We start from the raw sequence: 23,888 nt of genomic DNA on the forward strand, positions 1-23,888 counted from the left end.
TCTAAGGAAAACCTTTCCTAAACCTATTAATTCAAATAACTAAATTAAAAAATAATTAAATAAACCCTCAACTTTATTACTAATTCAAGATTAATCCTTCATTGAGTTCATAAACTTGATCCCTATCCTAGAGAAATGAGCTATAGTGTTAAATTTGACTACAACCTTGAAGCTTTTCTTATTAAGCTTCCCCTTGGCTGTAGCCTCGATCGCACCTCCCTCCCCTATTCTGGGAGGTGCTCATTCCCTCCGGGAGTATTCCACCCAGGCCTAAAAAGAGAAAGCAAGAAAAATAATAGGAAACTCACAATTGCATAAGAGATCATAGAAACTTTATCTGCATGCATCGAGAGAAAACTTGACCCTATTTTAGAGAAATAGATTGTAGTGTTAAAACTTGATCTCTATTCCATTAATAGGTTAATTTTGAATCAATCAACATTAATTGTGTTTGGTTCACCAGAATAACACATCTAAATCGGTCAACAAATCTCTTACATATTAAGCTTCAAAATGATGTTGAACGATATTCGTTCATTCATGTATGTTCATAACCCTCAGTCTTCTACTTACGCACCACCTCCTCCACCACTAATCACCACCACAATGTTGTACTCAGCACCTACTCGCTAAATTCCACTTAACCATTAACACCTCTTATTGATTCAACACTTACTTACTGGTATAGAGGTTGTCAAACAAAAAATCTTAAAGAAAGTTATATTATGAAAGAATAGTCGGTATAAAGAATGTGACATGAATGCTCTTCAATATATCTCATAGCTAAGATTAAATGAAATAAATGTTGTATCTTAATTGTTTATAACCTAATAATTGTATTTATTTTAGTACTAGTTTAAAAATGATATAAAGATGTAACGTAGCAATGTTTTTACCATCATCACATTCACACCATCCCTTTCCACCTTACCCGGTAGAGCCAAGCAGGATATGGGTCGGACATAGTAGGTTGAATCTTTACCATGACTAACCTAAGACCAAACTAGCTAAGTGTATCCTGGTATTAACTTTGGATATGAATTCGGCTTTGGTCCTTAGATAATTGTGATACAATTTGTGTTCAAATTAATAATAATACCCCCTTTATATTAATATATATTGTATTCGAAGAGACCGGGAGGTGGTTGGGTTTTGGGGAGCCATAATATTATTAGGTAAGATGAGACCAGGAGGTGATCCAAACCTTTAACAATTGAGCTTCATATGTCATTAGAGTTCCAGGGTGTCATTGGTGAAGCTGGGAGGCGATCTAGCGTACTTTAGTAGTCTTTAGTGTCATATTTTTAAGATATTGTTTTTCAACAAAGTCAAGTTCGTTAACTTTTAATTTAACTATTAGGATTCCATTACCTAGGTAGTCGTTTCTCGCATATTAGTAAAACCCGATTTTTTTATAAAGCTTTATTTCTAGTTAATTTTTAATTAGTTAAGTATTATTAGTTTAAGTAATATAAAAAATATAGAAATCAAAAGAAAAGTCTAGGTTAGTAATCTTTTAGGTTTAATAATTAGAGTTTACCCATAGTGTCATAGGTTCGATATCCGTTCTTACTTGCTAGCTACATTGCGACTGGTACACTTGCCGATTGTGTGTGGTGTTTTTAGGTGAATTCGGTAAAACTTGGTTTTTAATATTATATACGTTTTTCACACATCAATGGAGGTTTCTCATGCACTTGACCCGAATTCACGGGTGTGGGTCTCACCAAACCCAAATAATTCTTAAACGTGTTATAACATCTCGTTAAATTAAAAATTAATCTCACATAATATTTGATATGAAAATCATATAAAATAGGGATATACTAAAAGTAAATATATTTATTTTAAAATATACTATTTATAATTAAGAAATAAGTTTATAATAAAAACAATAAGTGGGCCATAAGTATCATCAAACTTATATAGCTTTTAAACGAAGTTATAACATCTCATTCATTTGTGAAACCCCTTCATTATCAATATCTAAGTATATTATTAAATTCCTTACAATAAATAAAATTAAAATCCAAAAAATATATAATAATATTAGAAACGAATAATCTAAAACAAAGGTAGTTTGTAAATATAGGGCATGAACAATGGCATGGTGTTATTAAAGGTTGGCATTAATATGACAAGCAAACAATAAAGAAGCAAAGAGATATTCATCCGCCTGAGACTTGTTTGATGACGGCATGTTGTAGGGCTTTCTCGTTATCTAGATTATCCAACCTCTCACTCTTACACCACCACCAACCATTACCATACTCTCACTCTCACCCGCCAGTCCGTCCTCTTCCACCGTCGTTCTCCACCATCACCAGAAGACGTGATGCTGTCGTCGTCAGCTGCATCATCTCCTCCGGCGATGAGTTCGTGTCCACTCGGAGGTCATCGGTGATGGCGAATATGTTGAAGAAGATTGAGGCGTTGGGTTATCTCGAAAGGAATCCATGAAGAAGACTATTTCCACGATGTTAGGTCTGCTTCCCTCCGATCACTTCTCCGTTATCAAAACGTCCCTTGGATCGCTTACTCTCATCCTCCTTAATCACAGGGTGGGTAATTCATTCATATTAATTCATTCAATGCTTCTTATTCAGGTATACTTTGTGGAACGCAGAGTATAGATTCATGTTGATGAGGAACTTCGATATTTCTCCTTCCAGGAGGCTAAATTATTTTTCTGCTGAGGATAACCAAACAATTACTAGAGGACAAAAGTGAATGTTTGTGTGATAGTCTCATCATGGAGAGATTAACGTTTCAAATTTGTTTCACTGATTTGGATCCTGAACCTCTCAGTTACATCCAACAATTGGAATTAGAGTTATCTTCTGCCAACAAGGTGAGACACTCATGAATGATTAATAGTTACCCATGGCTGTTGTTATCTTCAAATTGTATGTTCATGAGTCTGCATCTTTTTAACCTTACACCTAAAAACATATATAGTTCAGACAAATTTTCTCAGGAACTAATGCTAGGAAGCAGGAAAATATGAAAATACAAAACACAAAAGAAACTGAACACGATCTTTTGAAATACTTGCGATCATTGGATCCTGACATGGTAATTAACCACCCAAATATCATGATTTTCATCACAATTATGCTTTTTTAGTTAATCATTTCTTAAACTATAGGTGAATGAACTATCTAGACCATCTTCTTCAGAGGTTGAGGAAGTTATACGGGAACTTGTACAGTGCACATCTAGAAGATTCTTCAAAGAAGATCCTACCTCTGATTCAACCGTAGATTCAGACATTAGAACCTGAAGAAACACTAAGTCTAACCTGGTAAGGTTAAACCTAATATCTTACCCAGGGGTAAGTTTATAGATAAGACTGGACTTATAAGCTCAGCTCACTATTTTACCTAGTGTACGATTACGAATGATGATGAGTTCTGGCAAATAATACACCTGCAAACCGAACATCGTGAGCTCGTTACGAGAAGGAGAATAGGGGGGCCTTCTCATTAGGGCTGTTCAAAACCGGATATCTGAACTTTTCGGAGAGTGAAATTCACTATCCGAATCCGAATACGATACTTCAGATATCCGAAGTTCGGATATCCGAAAAAGAATTTAAAAAAAAATTCAAGTTTCCATACATCATCCCAAGAATTCAAGTCTTCAGATCAAACATACAACAGCCAAATAACAAATTTCTAAATCCAACAAACCAAACATTAAACAACCAAATAACACATAATTCATTGTTCAAAATAAAGTAAAACATAACACCGGGGCGGTGGCTGACTGAGACGATGGTTGGGACGGCGACAGTGGCTGATTGGAAGATGGCGGATGGCGACGGCTTGTGTTATATGATGGCTGCGACGGTGGACCTGTGGTGTTGGACCTGCTGGTGCCGCCGTGACTGTGTGAGAGAAAGAGGCGGTGTGACTCTGCTGGCGACGATGGACGGTGGTGACTCTTCTTGTGTTATGACCAGCGAGGGTGACCGGTGGCGGTGTGACTGCATAAGAGAAAAAGGCGTTGCTGCAGCGCTACTTATGTTATGACTTGTGTAATTTAGGGTTTTGTTATAATATATAATATAAAATAAAATTAAAAAATATTAAGATTAAAATACCGGATAATTCGGATATCCGAAAAATCTGAAAACTGCTATCCGAATCCGAATTTTTGGATATCTGGGATTCGGATATTCGAATTTTCGGATATCTGAAAATTCGGATGGTTCGGATACGGATAGTTGGATAATTCGGATACGGATTCGGATTCGGATAGTTTTGAACACCCCTACTTCTCGTAACCACCCTCCGGCGTGAGAATCAGTATGGTAAGTGATTGGAGTATATTTAGAGAGTTAGAGAATATGGAATCAGATCCTTTTACCGTTAGACATCATCTTGTATTTATAGCCGAAGAGGGGAGAAGGGTTGGGCCACCTAACCCGCTCAATATAAGCTTTTATTCTCATGGTTGAGCATGGCGACTTATCCTGATTGGCTGGACAGTCTGGCCAATGATTTTCTTTCTTTTTGTGCAAGTACTGCATTGGCCCATTCCTATTGGTCCATCGTGCAGCCATATAATTACCAAGTACTATGCAGTGGTAAATCACCACGTGCCCTACCAATGGTGGTACTTCCGCTGTGCTTTGTTACTTCTCATTGTTATGAGATAGTTTTCCAAGATGGCATGTGGCACCTCGTGAAAGATATTCTTTCCGCGGGTTATTCCTTTTGACTTGTTACCTGTATGGTGTGTTTGGTACCTTACCCCCACAAGTCCTCCAGTCCATTGTTGCTTCCGCGATTCCTTCCGCGGGTGGAATATTGGACTTATTCTTCTTTTGCTTTAGGCGGTTAACCAAGTGGGTACTTATGGGAGTAATAACTGGCTGTCTTGTCTATGTCTAACTATGATGATGTCACTGTGCGTATTAGACTGCTGCTCATTTACTCTAGGTGAGTATAAATGTCTTTGCATGCCGGGGCATTGAATTCTCCGTGTTCTGCGATTCATGGCTGCTTTATATCGGTCGCCTCCGAATCGGATCTCCAGCTGTCCAACTACCTCATTTACTTCTTTGGGTATAAATGGGCGATGGGCGTCATTCTTTTGCATTCTATTTTTGGTTGCTTCCTTTCTTTTTTCATTTTCCTTCTTTATGCAATTTGACTATCTTGACTGGTGTGTTGCCTGGTCCAAAATTATTGAGTGTACTCCTCGGGTCTCCCTTGGTGAGTTGTCGTGGTGTTTTCGGACCAGGCTTCATCCTCGTCAAGTGTCTTTGCTTAAGTTTTCTATATGAAAGTTTGGTATTTTCAATACTTCTACCAGCTTATTGTTCCGCGGTGTATTGAGAAGTTTTGGGTTAAAAATCTGTTTTACCCATGTAATTTTTTAGTTATATCTTTCCGCGATGGTTCCTTCGCTGGTCTATTGTTGTGTAGCATTAAATTTGTTCTGAAAAGTAACTAAGTGATAACCGGATCTTTTGATGCAGATAAGATTTTACAGCAAATAGGCCTGACTAGGCAGACGTCAGATGACGCTTATGTCAGTCACGTCTTTTCAACTGTGCGCGCGTGTTGTACACGCGCCCACTTGTTCGGGATTCATTAATTTCCCGCGTGACGTGTCGCATCCTTATTGGTCCTCCTGCTTTCTGGAAATTTTCACTTTAACTTAATCGCCACCGGCAATTAGTAGGCTGATTGCTCTTTTTTCCTATCATTCTTCTCATATTTCTTATCTCTTTCCACATTTCTCTCATATTTCCTTCTACTTTCTATACTTTAATGGCCTCTTCATCGGCTGGTAAGACATCCGGCAAAGGAAAGGCTAAGAAGAAAACTGGTGGATCTTCTATTCGTGATGTCGTCATTAAGTGGCGTCGATCTAATTATGAGAATATTATCTCGTCGTACCACATTTATCCGGCCTGGGAACCGGAATTCCCGCCTAGGGGTAGCACTGCCTTGGATGCTCCTCCGGGCAAGCTTACTCTGTATTCTGAGTTCTTTGGCCATTGGAATTTCCGTCTTCCCATTACCAAGTTTGTTCGTGATATTTTGTTACATTATGATTTTCACATTACCCAGGTTCATCCACTAGGTATGATGCGTTTGTCACTTTGAGTTTTGTTGCTGTAGTAATCTTATTACACCTTTTGTTGACAAGGTTTTGCTGTTTTACAAGATGTATACCAAAGGTGGTTGGTATGATTTCCTTCTTCGGGACAAGGAGGTGACTTTCATCGGAGATGCTCCGCGGAGCCTCCACGAGTGGATGTAGAGGTTCTTTTTTATTAGCACCAGTGCCATCCTATCCCGATGAACTATCGTGATCCGTCTGTTCCCATTGAAGATGAGCCTCCACACAATTTTCAAGACCAGGATTGGTACAAGACTCTTACCATGCAGGAGACTCCTCTTTGTTACATTCAAGAGTATGCTTTGGTTGCTGCTGGGATGAGTAGGATCTGGTCTCGGCCCCATAAGACTCCTATCTATGGTCGAGATGGCCTATGTAAGTGTTCTTTTACCTTCTGCTTGTTATTCTTTTCCGCTGACTTTCTTTCTGTTTGTTGTATGCAACTATGTGTCATATCTTCAAATCTCTCTTTGATGATGGACCTGGAATCATGACCCGTCGTGATTTGTTGAAGGGGGAACCCCCCATTCTTGATGAAACCCGCAAGAATTTTATGTTTCTGCTAGTTGGTGATGAGGGTGCTGGTGAGCCAATTCTTAATCCTCGACTATAATTTCTATGGCCGCGGATGGTGTGCAAATGATCCTATCGACTAGTGAGGAGTCTAAGGATTCATTGCGCCCTTCTCCTGACCCTCATACTTTTCTTTTGGCAAGTCCCGTGGCGCAGGATATTGTTGATCTCAGCAGTTCTCCTGGCAAAAAGACCCGTAAAAAGAAGAAGCGTCGAGAGAGTCCTATTGTTAATCCTGTTCATGTTGAATCTGCTCATGTCGAGTCTGTGAATGTTGACTCCGTGAATGTTGAGTCCGTGATGCCTGTTGATGTGCGAAAATATATATAAATTAAACACAAATCGCAACTAAGCTTTAAAAAACCAAACAACCTATCATAGTTCACACAAATGGCAAGTGTACCGGTCGCGTATAGCAAAGATCAGGAAAGTCCGGATATCGAACTCGAAGACACGTGAGAACGGCGCAGATTATAAACCATGATCCAAGTCCTACCTAATAATAATTAAATAATTTTAGTATTTTTTTATTTTATTTTAATTAATTTAACTAACTTACTTAACTTAACGAAACTAACGAGAAAACTTAACGGGACTAATGGAACTCTCAAATATGATGAAGGGGAACCACCTAGGTAAGGTATCTTAATGACTATCAACGACGCTCGGGTGACAACGAACACATAAAACGGGGTTCTAAAGATTATATAACTAGACAATTATAAGGGAAAATAGGTCCCTACGGCCAGTTTTACTAAAGACCCCTAAAAACGTCTAGAAAGAAGTATAAAGCACGGTTGATTTTCTAAGTACCCTAATGATTTATTACTTGGTCCGTATCAAAATCATAAATTCCGTTAAGGCTCGTAATCCTAACAAACCTAGGGAATGAGGGGTAATTCAATATTAAAGATTAAATAACTTGGCTTACAAATTAGCCTAATCAACGGCTAGAAAACCAAACGAGGTCTCGCAACGACTAACTAAATCGACTAGACCAAAGAGATAAACCAACTCCTAATTTCTTAGTCCAACTAAAAGGAGATGAACTATTGAGATAAACAAATCTAACCAATCAAAGCCTATGGTGACGTCTACCACAAACAACCAAAAACACAAAGTAATTAGTCTAATATGCAATCCTAAACCAAACACGAAACTAATTCATGTAAAGATAAAATCACATGGGGCTTAAGTAATATAATATTGAACAACTCAATAGCAATTATAGAATAAAATCATAATAATATGAACTTGACAATAGAAAATCAATTATATGTTCGTTAGTCAACCCAAAATAATCGTCAACACATCGTCAATCAACCAAACCTAGGTAGTTCTAAAAGTTTAGCTACTCATATTCAATGACGAACAATAAAATAATAATATGCAAATCATGTTTTCAATCTCTGGAAATAATAAAAATATAAACCTGAAACAATAATAATACTCCAAACCGGATCTTGTTTCGTTTCTTGCGTCTCAATCGAAAACAACCGCCACTCAAAAATAAATAATAATAATAATAATGCCTTGAAATTTTATGATCCCTACTTAGAATCAAATAAATATTCTGCCACTAAAACCTTTTTGTGGCTAGTCTTCCAATTAGAAAAAACCAACGTCAACCCCAATAATGAAAGAGTATATATGCTCTTCAAAAAAAATCCGCTGCTAAGAAAATAATAATAACCTTGGCCTAAAAAATCTTATTCTTACTCCAATCCCTGTCGCCTTCTAGGGTTTTTTTTTTATTTTTTTTAATATATAACAAGACAGGAAAGGTTTTCCACTTTTGGGCTTGGGTCGGGCTTTAACCTGGTTCTTCAAAAATTAATCATAAAGCCCCTTTAAGTCTTGAGAAGCACGGTTATTTTTCTCTTTAAAACCCGCAACCTACGAAAGATATATAACTTTGTAAGATCATGTGAAAACAAGTTAAACTCATAAAATATCAGATATAAAAACGACGAAAACAATGATAAATGGTGCGAAAAATAAATGTGTTTTACAACACATCAAACATCCCCAAACTTAAGACTTTTTGTTCCTGAAAAAGGAATCTACACAAGATCATAACCAAGTGAAAACAACAAACTCCCAGATTATTTAATTATATTAAAACCATAGAAACATCTCGACAGATTGACCATGATTGCCGGTATATTTGTCCACTTTAAACCCATCCACTAACAAATCAAGCCCCCCTATTGTATTAAGCGTTTTAAGTACAAAAGATACGGCTACACCTACCCCATCTCAGACAAAGAGAGTTAGAAGAACTAGAGTCGAAGCAAACTGGTTCGACAAATCACCATAAGACAAGGACTCGTTGATGGTACTAATTAGATGCACTCGGTGAAATTTTATGGATGAATGGTCCTGTGGAGGTCGTACGAGCTATTCTTAAATATTATCGGACTTTGTCCTATAAATTCCTAATTTGATATTTATTTATTAAGAACCTTCGAGCCCCGACAGTGTATCCTCAGAGTCACTATCCCCTTGGTAAAACGTAAACTCTAAGTCCCGTCTAGTATGTGCATCTTTGGTCTCTTTTACTAACTTTGAGAATGCTTCTTTGGCATTTTACAATACATAACTTTCTCACAATCATTTGCTTTCTGGAACAACTTTTCATAATACACTTTCAAAACATACTTATTTTTTTTTCTTTTGTTTTTTTCTTTTTTTATATCACCCAAAAGTATATAACTATTTCTAAGCTTGTAAAAAGATGGACATGTGGTGGTGTGATGGTTTGAACGCATCTAAGTCTTACCATCTCAAAGTTTTTAGATTATGGTAATCCTCCCTAAGCATCGAAATTCGGTTTCACCGTTTTTCAAATTATTAGATATATAAAATTTTCAAAAGAGGACTATCAAAGCTAATTGGGCCTACCGACACATCCCAAATTAGATATGCAAACCATCTCTTCTTTTATTATTATTATTATTATTATTATTATTATTATTATTATTATTATTATTATATATTTCAAGATTTCCGAGAGCTTGCTAACACAACGGTAATAATATCATTTCCTGCTTAACGTAGAAGAAAAACAAATTTCAAGGAACATTTTTTTTAAACATTTTCCTTTTAAAAACTTTTTTTATTATTTTATTATTTTTTTCAAATTCAGTCGCCCCAGTCGCTTTCAGTTTTCGAGTCAATGGCTATCCCGTATGTCTACAGGTAGATAACGGGACCAAACATATACTAGTATATGTCCCTCGAACTTAAGTAGCCGACATAATTTTCAGCGAAAAAGTGCAAAAAAGTTATTATTAAAATTTAATTTTATTTTTTTATATATTTTTTTCTACAACTAAGTAAAATAAACCCCCATCCCCACACTTAGAACGAAATCGTACTCGATGAGAACAAGGAAAAGAAATAAAATAAAATAAATTTAAAATTAAAATTTTAAAGAATAAAACAGAGGACGGGTTACTTCCCTGGTTTATATGCAGAATCTTCACTAGTTGTGTATCAATCGAACGATCGTATAGCATTTTATTCGCGGCCACAACCTCGGGAGAACCAGTTCCAAAACTTTATCAGAGCTATCATGCGCATAATAATACCTGCAATAACTCAAACTCGCTCGCATGTAGTGGCACACACAACTAAAACAAAGATAAGTAATAAACATATTTTTGTATTTTTATGATTTTTTTTTTAAATTTTTTTTTGGTTTTGTTGGTTTTATTTATTTATTTATTTTTGTTAATAAATGAAAAGACAAACAGAATACCCTCAAAATCAGCTGCTCGTATGGAGATTGGGTATAAGCGGCTTCAATTGGGAGGATCCTTAGAAACAAAAATAAAAATAGATAAACAAAAAACTCGGGCTGCCTCCCGAGAGCGCCTGGTTTAACGGGTCCTCAGCCTGACCCCTATCTCACGTCTAACCCAAATATGCTGTAAGGCGCAAAACCTCACCTTCTTCCATGCTCGCATTCTCACCAATGTTGTGCTTCAGAAGGTGACCGTTAACTTTGAAACTCCCATTCTTTTCTTCAACTTCTATCGCTCCATACGGGAAGACTTCCTTAAATGTGTATGGTCCATACCATCGGGACTTAAGCTTTCCTAGAAATAATTTGAGTCGGGAATTAAACAAGAGTACGGTGTCCCCACACTTGAATTGTTTATCACCTCTCAACTTCCTATCATGCAGCTCTTTAGTCTTCAGCTTATAATTGAACGAGTGTGCATAGGCATGATCGCGGAGTTCCTCTAACTCATGTATCTGACGGAAACGGTGAACTCCAGCAGTCGAAAGATCAAGGTTAACTGTTTGCAGCGCCCAAGAAGCACGGTGTTCCAACTCAAAAGGCAAATGGCAGGCTTTCCCATAAATTATCCGAAACGGTGTGGAACCGGTCGGAGTTTTGTAAATTGTACGGAAAGCCCACAAAGCATCATCTAATTTGTCGGACCAATCCTTTCGGTTTAGCCCAACCGTCTTCTCAAGAATGCGTTTGATACCCCGGTTACTCACTTCCACCAGTCCACTAGTTTGTGGGTGGTTGGCAGTCGCAAGCCGATGGGTGACCCCTAGAGTTGCAACGCCATCTCCATCTGCGCATTGCAGAAGTGAGTACCTTGATCGCTGATCAAGGCTTTTGGTACACCAAAACGAGAGAAAAGATTTTTCAGAAATCTCACTACAATTCGGGCGTCATTAGTGGGCAAGGCTCTGGCCTCGACCCACTTAGAGACGTAATGAACTGCCACAAGTATGTACTTGTTCCTTCTAGACGACGAGAACATGCCCATAAAATCAATACCCCAAATGTTAAAAACCTCGTAAACCTGAATAGCATTCTGGGGCATCTCATTTTGGAATGAGATGTTACCAACACGCTGGCATCAGTCACAGCTTTTAACAAACACATGAGCATATTTGAAAATTGAAGGCCAATAGAATCCTAAATCGAAGACCTTCTTAGCAGTAAGAACAGCACCATGGTGACCTCTTGTCGGTCCCTCATGAGAGTGGCTCAAAATCCGCCACCCCTCTTAAACATCCACACATCTCCTCACCAGCTGATCAACACCTATACGAAAAAGATACGGGTCGTACCAGATGTAGAACTTTATGTCAGCAAAGAATTTCTTCTTTTGCTGGTGAGACATCCTCTTAGGGAGGGAACCATCGACGAGGAAGTTTGCGATATCGGCAACCACATGTAGCCGTCATCCTAGGCTTTGACAAACATGAGATTCTCTATCGGGAAATGGTCATTGATGTTGACCCCAGAATCTCCAATCTTGGTTCTCTCAAGACGTGATAAGTGGTCGGCAGCTACATTCTCGGCCCCCTTTTTATCACGGATTTCGATATCAAACTCTTGAAGCAGTAGGAACCATCGGATAAGACGAGGCTTAGCTTCCTGCTTGCTGAAAAGATAACGAATGGTAGCATGATCCGTGTAGATGACAGTTTTGGACAGAACAAGATATGACCTAAACTTATTAAATGCAAAGACCACAGCTAAAAGCTCTTTCTCGGTGGTGGTGTAATTCTCTTGAGCACTGTTTAGGGTCCGGCTAGCATAGTAGATCGGGTGGAAGTGCTTTTCCTTCCGCTGTCCAAGCACTGCTCCTACAGCATAGTCGCCCGCGTCGCACATCAATTCGAATGGCAAAGACCAGTCGGGAGCAATCGTGATCGGGGCATTAACGAGTTTGTCTTTTAGAAGATCAAACGCCTCAAAGCACTGTTCAGAAAAGACAAAGGGAGCGTCTTTCTCTAGTAGCTTGGTCACCGGTCTCGCAATTTTCGAGAAATCTTTAATGAAACGACGATACAAACCTGCATGACCTAGTAAGCTACGGATGTATCTCACAGAAGTGGGCGGGGGAAGACTAGAAACAGTTTCAATTTTAGCTCGATCGACCTTGATCCCCGCACTCGAGATCCTATGTCCTAGAACAATACCCTCGTGTACCATGAAGTGACACTTCTCCCAGTTGAGGACTAGGTTGGTGTCGACACAACGAGCCATCATCCTCTCAAGGTTGGAGAGACAATGATCGAAAGAATTCCCGTAGACAGAAAAATCATCCATGAAGACCTCCATGGAATCCTCAATCATGTCGTGAAAGATCTCCACCATACATCGCTGGAAAGTGGCTGGAGCGTTACAGAGTCCAAAGGGCTTGCGTTTATAGGCAAACGTGCCGTAGGGGCAGGTGAATGTGGTTTTCTCCTAATCATCAGGAGAGATTGGGATTTGGAAATACCCGGAGAAACCATCCAGAATACAGTAGTACTGCTGACCGGCCAAACACTCAAGCATCTGCTCAATGAAGGGTAGAGGAAAGTGATCTTTCCTAGTGGCGTCGTTCAGTCTGTGGTAGTCGATGTAGACTCTCCAACCAGTCACAGTCCTAGTGGGAATCAGCTCGGTCCGTTCATTGGTGACGACAGTCATGCCACCCTTATTCGGAACCACTTGGACCGGACTCACCCAGGCGCTATCAGAGATGGGAAAAATGATTCCCGCATCAAGAAGTTTAATGATTTCTTTCTTAATGACCTCTTGCATTTTCGGATTAAGCCTCCGTTGAGGCTGAATGACGGATTTGAAATTATCCTCCATGAGGATCTTTTGAGTGCAGAACGAGGGATTAATCCCTTTGATGTTGATAATCTTCCATGCTATCGCCTCCTTATGCGCTTTCAGCACCTTCAACAACTTCAACTTCTCGACCTCCGTCAAGGCAGACGCGATGATGAAGGGTAGCTTCCTCTCCTCATCCAGAAATGCATACTCTAGATGATCGGGTAGATCCTTAAGTTCTAAGGAAGGAGGAGGGCTCTCAATAGAGGGTCGGTCCCTCGGATCGTCTCGCACGATCTCAACAGCTGACTCTGAATCTAGGGGTGGTGACACGGTGTCATCGATCAATGGTTGAGTGGTCATGGCAACCATCTTGACCTCTGAAATCTCCCTATCGAGGATCTGTGGGTCCAAGGTAGGTACTCCACAGATGTCAGTGAAAAATTCCTGCGCATGTGATACGATGGTGTCAATTAAATACAAGGAGTCGTCCGCCGACTTGGGGTGCTTGAGTGACTATATTACATCAAAGGTGGCGCTATCATCCCCAACTTTCAGAATCAATTTGCCCTCACGGACGTCGATCAACGCCTGTGCGGTGGCAAGGAATGGTCGGCCTAAAATGAGCGGGACACTATCATCCTCATTCATATCCAGAATGAAAAAGTCCACCGGGAAGATGAATTTGTCTATACGAACAAGCATGTTCTCAACCACCCCTCGCGGGTATTTCACAGAACGATCAGCAAGTTTGATACTCATTTGGGTTGGCATAGGTTCGCCAAGAACCAACTTACTGAACACAGAATACGGCAAGAGATTGATGTTGGCCCCATGGTCGGTAAAAGCATGTCAAACCGTTTCGTCACCTAAGATGCAGGGAATGGTAAAACTCCCAGGATCGGCCATCTTTTCAAGCAACTTGCTCTGTAACACTGCAGAGCACCCAACGCTCAACGGAATAGAAGAGACCTCAGCTAGCTTCTCCTTATTGGAAAGAATATCCTTAAGGTATTTGGCATATTTGGGCATCTGAGTGAGTGCCTCAAGGAAAGGAATGTTCAGGTGAAGCTGCTTGAGATTTTGAGGAACTTGGAGTTTTGCTCATCGTCTCTGTCAGATCGGAGTCTCCCACGATAAGGCAATTTAGGTTTGTAGACTCAGAGAGGTGGGTTAGATGATGATGAAGGTTTATCGGTCGGCTTCGTACTCGCCGGAATAGTCTGCTGGTGTGCCTCGGTCGGAGTAGGCTCCATCTGGATCTCCTCGTCCACCTGCTCCCCATCATCGACCGCAGTTGTGACAACTCTCGAAGGACCAGCTTCTCTTTCTCTTCTAGCACCGCTCCTAGTAGTCACTAATTTGGCGAACCCTCTCGGATTTTTCTCGGTATTACTCGGTAGTAAACCTGGTGCTCTCTCGGATAACTGGCTGGAAATCTCTCCGACGTGACGCTCAAGATTAGCTAGAGAAGTGGCTTGTTTCTTCAACATAGCATCGTGTTTCGCAAATTTCGCCTCATTTGTCACTCGGTTCCTCTCATCTCGCTTCAGTAGCTCAACCATCATCTCCTCCAGTGAGGCTTTCTTCTCCTCTATCTCCACTTGTTCCGAACTTTCCTGACTTGAACTCCCTTGACCGAATAGATTCTCTCGACGCTGGTTTTGGTATTGGGCTTGGTAGCCACTGGCTTGTCCCCCTCGATAGTTATTCTGATTTTTCCAGCCAGTGTTCTCGCCGAAGGCGGGGTTTTGATATCTCAAGGGGTTGTTCACGAAGTCAACCTCCTCCTGATTGCTATCCGGCATAACAGGACAGTCAATGGTGTCGTGACCACCTCGGCAAACCACACTTTGCGACGCTCTTAACGGTAAGATCTCTAACGAGTTTGTTTAAAACATCAATTTGCGCCTGCATGCTAGTGCTCGAATCGACCTGAAGTACTCATCTCGATGACGTGGAATAATTTCTACCCCTGTGCCCCTCGTAGCTCGCTGCTAGATCATCAAAAAGGACGACACACTCATTGGGATCTTTGTTCTTGAGGAGGTTCCTGTTAGCTGTCTGGTTCAACATCTCTCTCACGTGTTGTGTGGCTCCATTATAGAATTTCTCGTTGAGCATCCATTTATCTAAACCATGATGAGGACAACTAAGAAGGAGGTCCTTGAATCATTCCCAAACTTCCCCGAAAGACTCGTCGGACCTCATGCGGAAAGAACAAATCTCCTCACGGAGTCAAGCGGATTTAGATGGCGGAAAGAATTTGGTCATGAATTTTTCTTGAAGGCTCTCCCAAGTGGTGATGGATCCAGCTGGTAGTGACTTCAGCCATTTGTAGGCTTTTCCGGCAAGTAAGAAGGGAAAGAGACGGAGATAGATGGCTTCATCGTTCATGTTGCTGATATTGAAAGTTTCACAAATTTGAACAAACATGTCGATTTGGTTTGAAGGATCTTCGCTCTCTAGCCCTTGGAATTGGAGTGCGGTTTTGATGAGTTTCATGACGTGGGCAGGAATGGACAAGTTGCCAGCGGCGGTAGCGTTCGGTAAAGTGATGCTTGAATGAGGATTCGTTGTCGACCTACCATAGTCAGCTACTACTCTCCTAGGCGGTTGGTCACCCATGTTCCTATCCCTAGAAGTTGCGGTAGAAACAGAAGAAGAAGAAAAATCAGAACATGTCGGTGAAACAGAATGCTCTCTCGTGGGCACGACTTTCTCGGTATTGTCAAACGTTTCAAGCTTCGGCGGTCCTTGTGAGCGGGTATGACGCATACGACTAAAAAGAAAAACTAAATTTATCTAGGCTAAAATTAAACTAAAAAGAAATCAAAACAAATAAGCAAGTAAAAAGAAAACAGGTAAGTCCCCAAACTCGGGTCGTTCTCTAATCGACTCAAACCATGTCCCCGGCAACGACGCCAAAATCTTGATGTGCGAAAATATATATATAAATTTAACACAAATCGCAACTATGCTTTAAAAATCAAACAACCTATCCTAGTTCACACAAACGGCAAGTGTACCGGTCACGTATAGCAAAGATTAGAAAAGTCCATATATCGAACTCGAAGACACGCGAGAACGGATCAGATTATAAACCCTAATCCAAGTCCTACCTAATAATATTTAAATGATTTTATTATTTTTTTTATTTTAATTAATTTAACTAACTTACATAACTTAACGAAACTAATGAGAAAACTTAACGGGACTAATGGAACTCTCAAATATGATGAAGGGGAACCACCTAGGTAAGGTATCTTAACGAGTATCAACGACGCTCGGGTGATAACGAACACATAAAACCAGGTTCTAAATATTATCTAACTAAACAATTATAAGGGAAAATAGGTCCCTACGGTCAGTTTTACTAAAGACCCCTAAAAACGTCTAGAAAGAAGAATAAAGCACGATTGATTTTCTAAGTACCGTAGTGATTTATTACTTGGTCCGTATCAAAACCACAAATTCCGCTATGGCTCGTAATCCTAACAAACCTAGGGAATTAGGGGTAATTAAAAATTAAAGATTAAATAACTTGGCTTACAAACTAACCTAATCAACGGCTAGAAACCGAACGAGGTCTCGCAACGACTAACTAAATCGACTAGACCAAAGAGATAAATCAACTCCTAATGTCTTGGTCCAACTAAAAGGAGATGAACTATTGAGATAAACAACTCTAACCAATCAAACCCTATGGTGACGTCTACCACAAACAACCAAAAACACCAAGTAATTAGTCTAACATGCAATCCTAAACCAAACACGAAACTAATTCATGTAAAGATAAAATCACATGGGTTTTAAGTAATATAATATTGAACAACTCAATAGAAATCATAGAATAAATCATAATAATATGAACTTGACAATAGAAAATCAATTATATGTTCGTGAGTCAACCCAAAATAATCGTCAACACATCATCAATCAACCAAACCTAGGTAGTTCTAAAAAGTTTAGCTACTCATATTCAATGACGAACAATAAAATAATAATAATATGCAAATCATGTTTTCAATCTCTGAAAATAATAAAAATATAAACCTGGAACAATAATAATACTCCAAACCGGATCTTGTTTCGTTTCTTGCGTCTCAATCGAAAACAACTGCCACTCGAAAATAAATAATAATAACAATAATGCCTTTAACTTTTATGATCCCTCCTTAGAATCAAATAAATATACAGCCACAAAAAAACCTTTTTGTGGCTAGTCTTCCAATTAGAAAAAACCAACGCCAAACTCAATAATGAAAGAATATATATGCTTTTAAAAAAAATCCCACCTAAGAAAATAATAATCACCTTGGCCTAAAAAAATCTTATTCCTCCTACAATCCCTGTCGCCTTCTAGGGTTTTTTTTTTTATTTTTATTTTGTTTAATATATAATAAGACATGTAAGGTTTTCCACTTTTGGGCTTGGGTCGGGCTTTAACCTGATTCTTCAAAAATTAATCATAAAGCCCAGTTTTGAGAAACCCGGTTCTTTTTCTCTTTAAAACCCGCAACCTACGAAATATATATAATTTTGTAAGATCATGTCAAAACAAGTTAAACTCATTAAATATTAGATATAAAAACGACTAAAACAATGATAAATAGTGCGAAAAATAAGTGTGTTTTACAACACACACCTGTCACGGAACTGATGCTTCTCAGAGCTCGCTTAACATGGATCTTCTTTCTCCTGTCAGGAAGAAGGCAAAGCTTAGTGAGAAGCTCGCGTATCAATCCGCTTCCTTTGCAGGTTAGACTCTTCATCTCTTCTGCTCGTCTAGAATTCTGTTTCTGACTTTGTTTTTTTGTAGGTTCCGTGTAAATTACTGTTGGTGGGTCATCTGGTGGACCCGTAAACATCATCAGTCAACCTTCTCCGCCTCCTGCTGTTGAGGAGGGTCCTCTCCAAATGCCTTCTCGGTCTCCTTCGCCTCTGAGGGAGGCGGAAACTGAAGAAGGAGAGAGAGAGACATTGTACAAGGACTTGAGGTAGTGGAAGTCCGCCTACTCCTCCGCACTCGACTTTTCAAGATATTTCCGCTACTTGGGTTGATCATGTTGTTAGTTATGTCGGTGCCGGTGGGAGTAGGCTTGGTCCTTGTGGTGGTGGAGGTGGAGGACATAGTGGCGATAGTGGTGACGGAGGCGAGGGCCCTTTCTTTGGTCCTCCTCCTCGTGATGATGTTGGTCTTTATGTAACTTTTTGGGGGCTTATCCCACGCTCTCGATTTCAGGATCTTGGAGTCTGCTAAGATTTTCTCAATCATTGCTTCCCTTCTACGGAGGTCGAATATCAACATGGTCGTGCTCGAGGTAATTTGTATGATGACTATATCCGCGGGACCGCCTGTTCTCTATCTGCGACTCATGAAATCATGCATGAGTAGGAAGGATGGTTGGGAAGCACTGAATGTTGACCGCGAGAGGTTGTTGCAAGAAGCTGAAGATGATCGCCATGAAGCGCGAACTACTGAGTGGAACTTGGCCATAGCTCGTCAAGAATTGGCCGCTGTTCAGGCCGCGCATGGTGAAGCTATGAAACGCTGGGAGGAGTCTTGTCAGTGTGAGAACGTTCGACTGCAAGGTGTCCGGGATAAGCTCCAGAAGGTGGAGTTTGGGCTTGAGGTGTCTAATAATGCTCTTGCCATGCTAAGGGAGCAGGCGGAAACTCATGTAGCCATTGTTAAAAACAAAGACACCCTTATTGCTAATCTTACCCACTCTTTGGCTGTTCGTGACGGTGTTATTCAAGACAAGGATGAGGAGTTGGCTCGTATGCGAGCAGAATTGGACGAATTGAAGGTGGTGGTGGCCTCTAAGGATGCACAGTTGGAGACTTGGCCAAGGGGAATGCAGTTCTCCAAGCAGTTAGGGACGACCAAGCGGATCAGATCCGCATGAGTAACTGACTTTGTCCGTGAGGTATGTTGTTTGTTTATTCCAACACTTTTTTTTATTAAACTCTTATGTTCATCACTTTGTTGTTGTCTTTCAGATCGTTGACCTGATTAAGTCCGGTTTCCAGGAGGCTCGTGATCTTGCTGCTGCTGATCGCCCGTTGACCGACTTCCCGCTATATGAGATCGATTGTGACCAGCGATATAACGATCTGCAGGTGAGGTATGAAAATTTATCCTTTGGTGTGGTCGGGGCTGTCGCCAAGTTAGCTGAATAACCTGATGGGTTTATTCGGCTTAAAGCTGCATTTACTGGACTTGGCGGTCCTTCTGGTAGTGTCCACGTTGATGGCGATGACAGTGGTTATGACGACGATGGTGATGGTGAAGAGCATGAAGAAGAAGAGGAGGCGGTAGACTATGACTGAGTTCGTAGTGTTAGTTTGTTTTATTTTGATGTAATCTTTTGGTGGTTGGGTGCGGACTCTGATGTTCCGCTGACCTTTTTTTGTTTGTGTATTGTATAACTGTTTAGGACCTGTTGGATGCGGACTAAGATTTTCCGATTATCCCCCTTTTTTTGTTTATCTTTAGTATGCGGATCATCTGTTCCGCTTTTGTTAATAATATGATCCGTTTGGTTTATTCTGTCAGAAATTTTCATGTTTGCTTTTGTGTTACGCTATTGCTGTCAGACGTCATAAGAATATGCTTGAAAAGTTAAATAATGAAAATTTATTTTATTAACTTGAAACAGAAGTGACCCTTGGCCCGTTTAGTACATGATCTTTGTTTTCAAAGGTAACATTTCCGCAGCTGTGGTGCGTTCCATGTCCTTCGGATTGGTGACCGTCTATCTTTTCTAGGGAGTATGCCCCTTTGCCCAATATCTGAGAAATCACGTAAGGGCCTTCCCTCTTTGGTGCCAACTTCCCTCGTGGTTATGCGTTGGATGCTTCCCTGTCGCGGAACATGCATTCACCGACTTTGAACATGCTTGTCTTTACCTTGCTGTTGTAATATTTTTCTAGTTGGCGTTAGTATTTTTCTAATTTGATTGCTGCAAGTTCTCTTCTTTCTTCAAACAGGTCTAAATTCAAGCGCAATTAAAAGACTCATTATCTTTCTCGGCCAGGAGTACCCTAGCGGAGGGGAGTCCTATTTCCGCCGGTATCATTGCTTCTGTTCCATAAGTGAGAGTGAATGGTGTTTCGTCGTGGCTTCGTCTCTTCAGCGTTCTATATGCCCACAATACATGTGGTAACTCGTCTACCCAGCAAACTCTTTTCATTCTCAATCTTGATTTTATCCATTCTAGAATGGTACGGATGGCTCTTTCCACTTGGCCATTGCCCTGCAGATGTGCTACCGATGTGAATACTTGTTTAACTTGAAGTTCCGCTAGCCATTCTTGAAGGGTCTTATCCGCAAATTGGGTGTCGTTATCGCTGACTATCGGCTGAGGTAGTCCGAAGCGACTTATTACAAATTCCCATATGAATTTCTTGACGATGGTGGAGCTGATCGATGCTAAGGGTTTTGCTTCGACCCACTTTGTGAAATAATCGATTGATATATAAGGAATTTTACCCTTCCGGGCGCTTCAGGGAATGGGCCCATTATGTCGATGGCCCACTTCTGGAATGGCCACACGGAGGAGACTGGAATCAGGTCATTCTTAGGTTTGAGGATATTCGGCGCGTGCCGCTGGCATGAGTCACACTTCGGCAGCTATTTCACAGCATCAGTATGCATGCCTGGCCAGCAATAGTCGACATTTGTGATTTTTTCCATGAACATCTTGGGCCCCGCGTGCAACCCACATATCCCTTCATGGATTTGTGTTATCACTCAAAGTCTACGCAGCATACTAGTGGTCCTAAAAATGTTTTCCTATATAGGATTCCTTCTTTCATTTGATACAACAGTGCTTTGTGTCGTATATTGTAAGCCTCCGCCTTTTGCTATAGCAAGAGACCTTCCGCGAGGTATGCCTTGATGGGAGTCATCCATGATTCTTCAGGAATCTGCATGATGTAGACTTGTCTTGGCGGAACTGATGGTTTTGCCAATGTTTCTACTCTGACTTCTTTCCAGGTGTTTGAAGCTGGTTGCCGCTAGTTTGCTTAGCTCGTCAGCTGACTTGTTTTCACTTATCTTAATGTGTTTCACTTTACAGGACTTAAATTTACGGATCATCTGTTTAGCACTTTAGCTTGCTCCAAGTATGACGCCATGACTTCATCTTTGGCTTCAAAGGAACCGTTAACCTGGCTGGCAATGAGCATCGAATCAACGTGTGCTTCGACATGTTGTGCTCCAAATTTGTCAGCTATGCGTAGCCCAGCCAAGAATGCTTCATACTCCGCCTTGTTGTTTGTGCTTTTAATATCCAGACGGATAGAATATGTGAACTCTTGCTTGCGTGGGCTTACTAACTTCAATCCGGCCATTGACCCGTCATCGTTAGATGCTCCATCAGTGAATAACGACCATTCCTCGCCTTCTTCGATGATCATAGTCGGTTTTTTTTCTGTTCAGCATTCAACTTCTTTCTCGAAAGGTACTTCCACGATGAAGTCAGCTAGAACTTGTCCTTTTATTGCTGGTCTGGGCTTGTACTGGAGGGTATGTTTTCCTAGTTCAGTGACCCATTTTGTCAATTGTCCTGATAGTTATGCTTTCCAGAGCACATTTGAATTTTGTAATTCGTCAACACACAGATTGGGTGGCCATAAAAATATCTGCGGAGGCGCCTTTACGCGTATACCAGTGCTAAAACCAGTTTTTCCATGATGGAGTATATTTTTTTCGCGTCTGTGAGAGTCCTACTGACGTAGTAGATAGGTGTTTGAATCTGTTCGCGATCTACTAGCAGCACTGCTCCTACCACTTTGGATGTTGCGGATAAGTACATAATTAGCTCTTCTCTTTTTCGAGGCGCCGTCAGTGTTGGTAATTCAATAAAAAATTTATTTACTTCTTGGAAAGCTTGTTCTGCTACTGGTGTCCACTGGAACTTTGACTTTTTTAGGCCGTTCCGCAACACAAACACGAATGGGAATGACTTGGTGGCATGATTTTCTAGGATTATGTTCATCGCTACCAGTCTCACGTTTAGGGTTTGTACCTCTTTTAGTGACTTTGGAGAGGGTATGCGGAAGATTGCTTTCACTTTCTCCGGATTGGATTTGAATCCGCTTTTTGTAACGATCACCCTGAGGAACTTGCCTTCTTCCATCCCGAACGAGCACTTTCTAGGGTTTAGTTTCATACTAATCTTCCGCAGCCTTTGGAAAGTGTCTTCGTTATTTTGTAGCATTTGATCTTCTTGCAAGCTTTTAATGACCAGATCATCCATATATTCTTCCAGGTTGTTCCCAATCTATTCCCTGAATTGCTTATCCATCAGGCGTTGGATGTGCCTTTGTCTGTACAGAAAGCTGTCTTATCCTGAACTCTTTCCGCCATGTAGATTTGATGGTATCTTTTGTATGCGTCCAGGAAACATTTGAATCGGTAAGGGGTTACTAAGTCCACTTTCAAGTCTATCTCAGGCAGTGGGTATCAATCTTTGGGGCATGCTTTGTTCAGATCCTTGTAATTGATGCACATCTGCCATGCTCCTTTGCTTTTTGGTACCGATGTACATAAATTTATACATCTTTTTAACATCAAATAATCTCTAAAAAATGCAACTTCTAACAAATAACATAGCACAGAAGGCTACTTATCATAATAAAATACAATTTCAGGTAAACCCAAGCCCCAAACGAAGAAACAAGTGAAAACAAGAAGAAAAACGGAAGAAAACACAAGAAAAGCAAGAAACACGCCCCCATGCCTCAATAAACACGCCCCCATGCTTTTGGACACAAGAAAAGACAAAAACCTACAAGAAATGACAAATACTGAGAATAAAAGCACGGGATTGTGCCTCTTGACCACGGGTCCGTGGTCACCCTCAACAAAAAGACAAAACAATTACAGCACATGTCAATAAAAGCACGGGGGCGTGCCTACCTAAGCACGGGGCCGTGCTTCAACCACAGACTGCCTATAAATAGTAGCTCATGTTGCATTGATCAAGTGTGCCTTGAAGAGAGTTTTATACGGTTTTCACTTATAAAAACACCCACTAACACTCATATTGATGATCTTCTGAGGAGTTTGAAGGCTTGGAGGTTACCATCATCATCCATCTTCATCAACATCATCATAATCCATCATCATCATTAAGAAGGGAGATTTATCCACATTTGGTTAGATTGTTATAGCTTAATAATGTGTTTGTTATCATCATCTCTTTTCATGTTCATAACAATGCTCATTATGAGCTAAACTCCATTTACCATCTAAATCTATGAAGAAGCTTTGTTTTACTTGATGATTATATTAAACATGTGATTTAGTTTAGTAAAACACATGGTTATCTTGCAATTATCTTTTGATGAGAAATGTTTCACCATCTTAATTCAACAATTCACAGTTGGTGGTTGTCAATTATATTGACAATCGTTCATGATCGATTCATGTTCTCGAAAGATAGAAATACTTTGATAATTTATCGAAACATGGATCCCTATATTGTACTTAGAAATGATGAGATATAAGTTATGATCTATTTCTCTAGTTTTGGTAATTATGAAATAACATCGTTAACACGATTGCCCTATATCATGCTAG

General features: G+C 40.2%; 1 protein-coding gene and 1 non-coding gene across 2 annotated transcripts; one reads left to right on the plus strand and one right to left on the minus strand.

Moving 5' to 3' along the window:
• The first annotated feature begins 15,428 nt into the window (after positions 1-15,428).
• On the plus strand, positions 15,429-15,535 carry LOC143624132 (small nucleolar RNA R71). Its single transcript, XR_013152042.1, has one exon. It is a non-coding gene; the product is annotated as a small nucleolar RNA R71 (small nucleolar RNA).
• A 5,862-nt stretch (positions 15,536-21,397) lies between these two features.
• LOC143624112 (uncharacterized) lies at positions 21,398-21,721 on the minus strand. Its single transcript, XM_077094850.1, has one exon. It carries the CDS (start codon positions 21,719-21,721, stop codon positions 21,398-21,400), a length of 324 nt encoding a protein of 107 aa, XP_076950965.1.
• Between the last annotated feature and the right edge of the window lie 2,167 nt (positions 21,722-23,888).

Source organism: Bidens hawaiensis, unplaced genomic scaffold, assembly GCF_021521415.1.
Source record: "Bidens hawaiensis isolate Kalapana, Puna unplaced genomic scaffold, B.hawaiensis_p1.1 tig00003654_1, whole genome shotgun sequence".
NCBI classification, from domain to species: domain Eukaryota; kingdom Viridiplantae; phylum Streptophyta; class Magnoliopsida; order Asterales; family Asteraceae; genus Bidens; species Bidens hawaiensis.

Bases quoted from the DNA above. Each gene is read 5' to 3' on its own strand.
- LOC143624112 (XM_077094850.1), bottom strand. From the start codon at position 21,721: ATGATCATCGAAGAAGGCGAGGAATGGTCGTTATTCACTGATGGAGCA.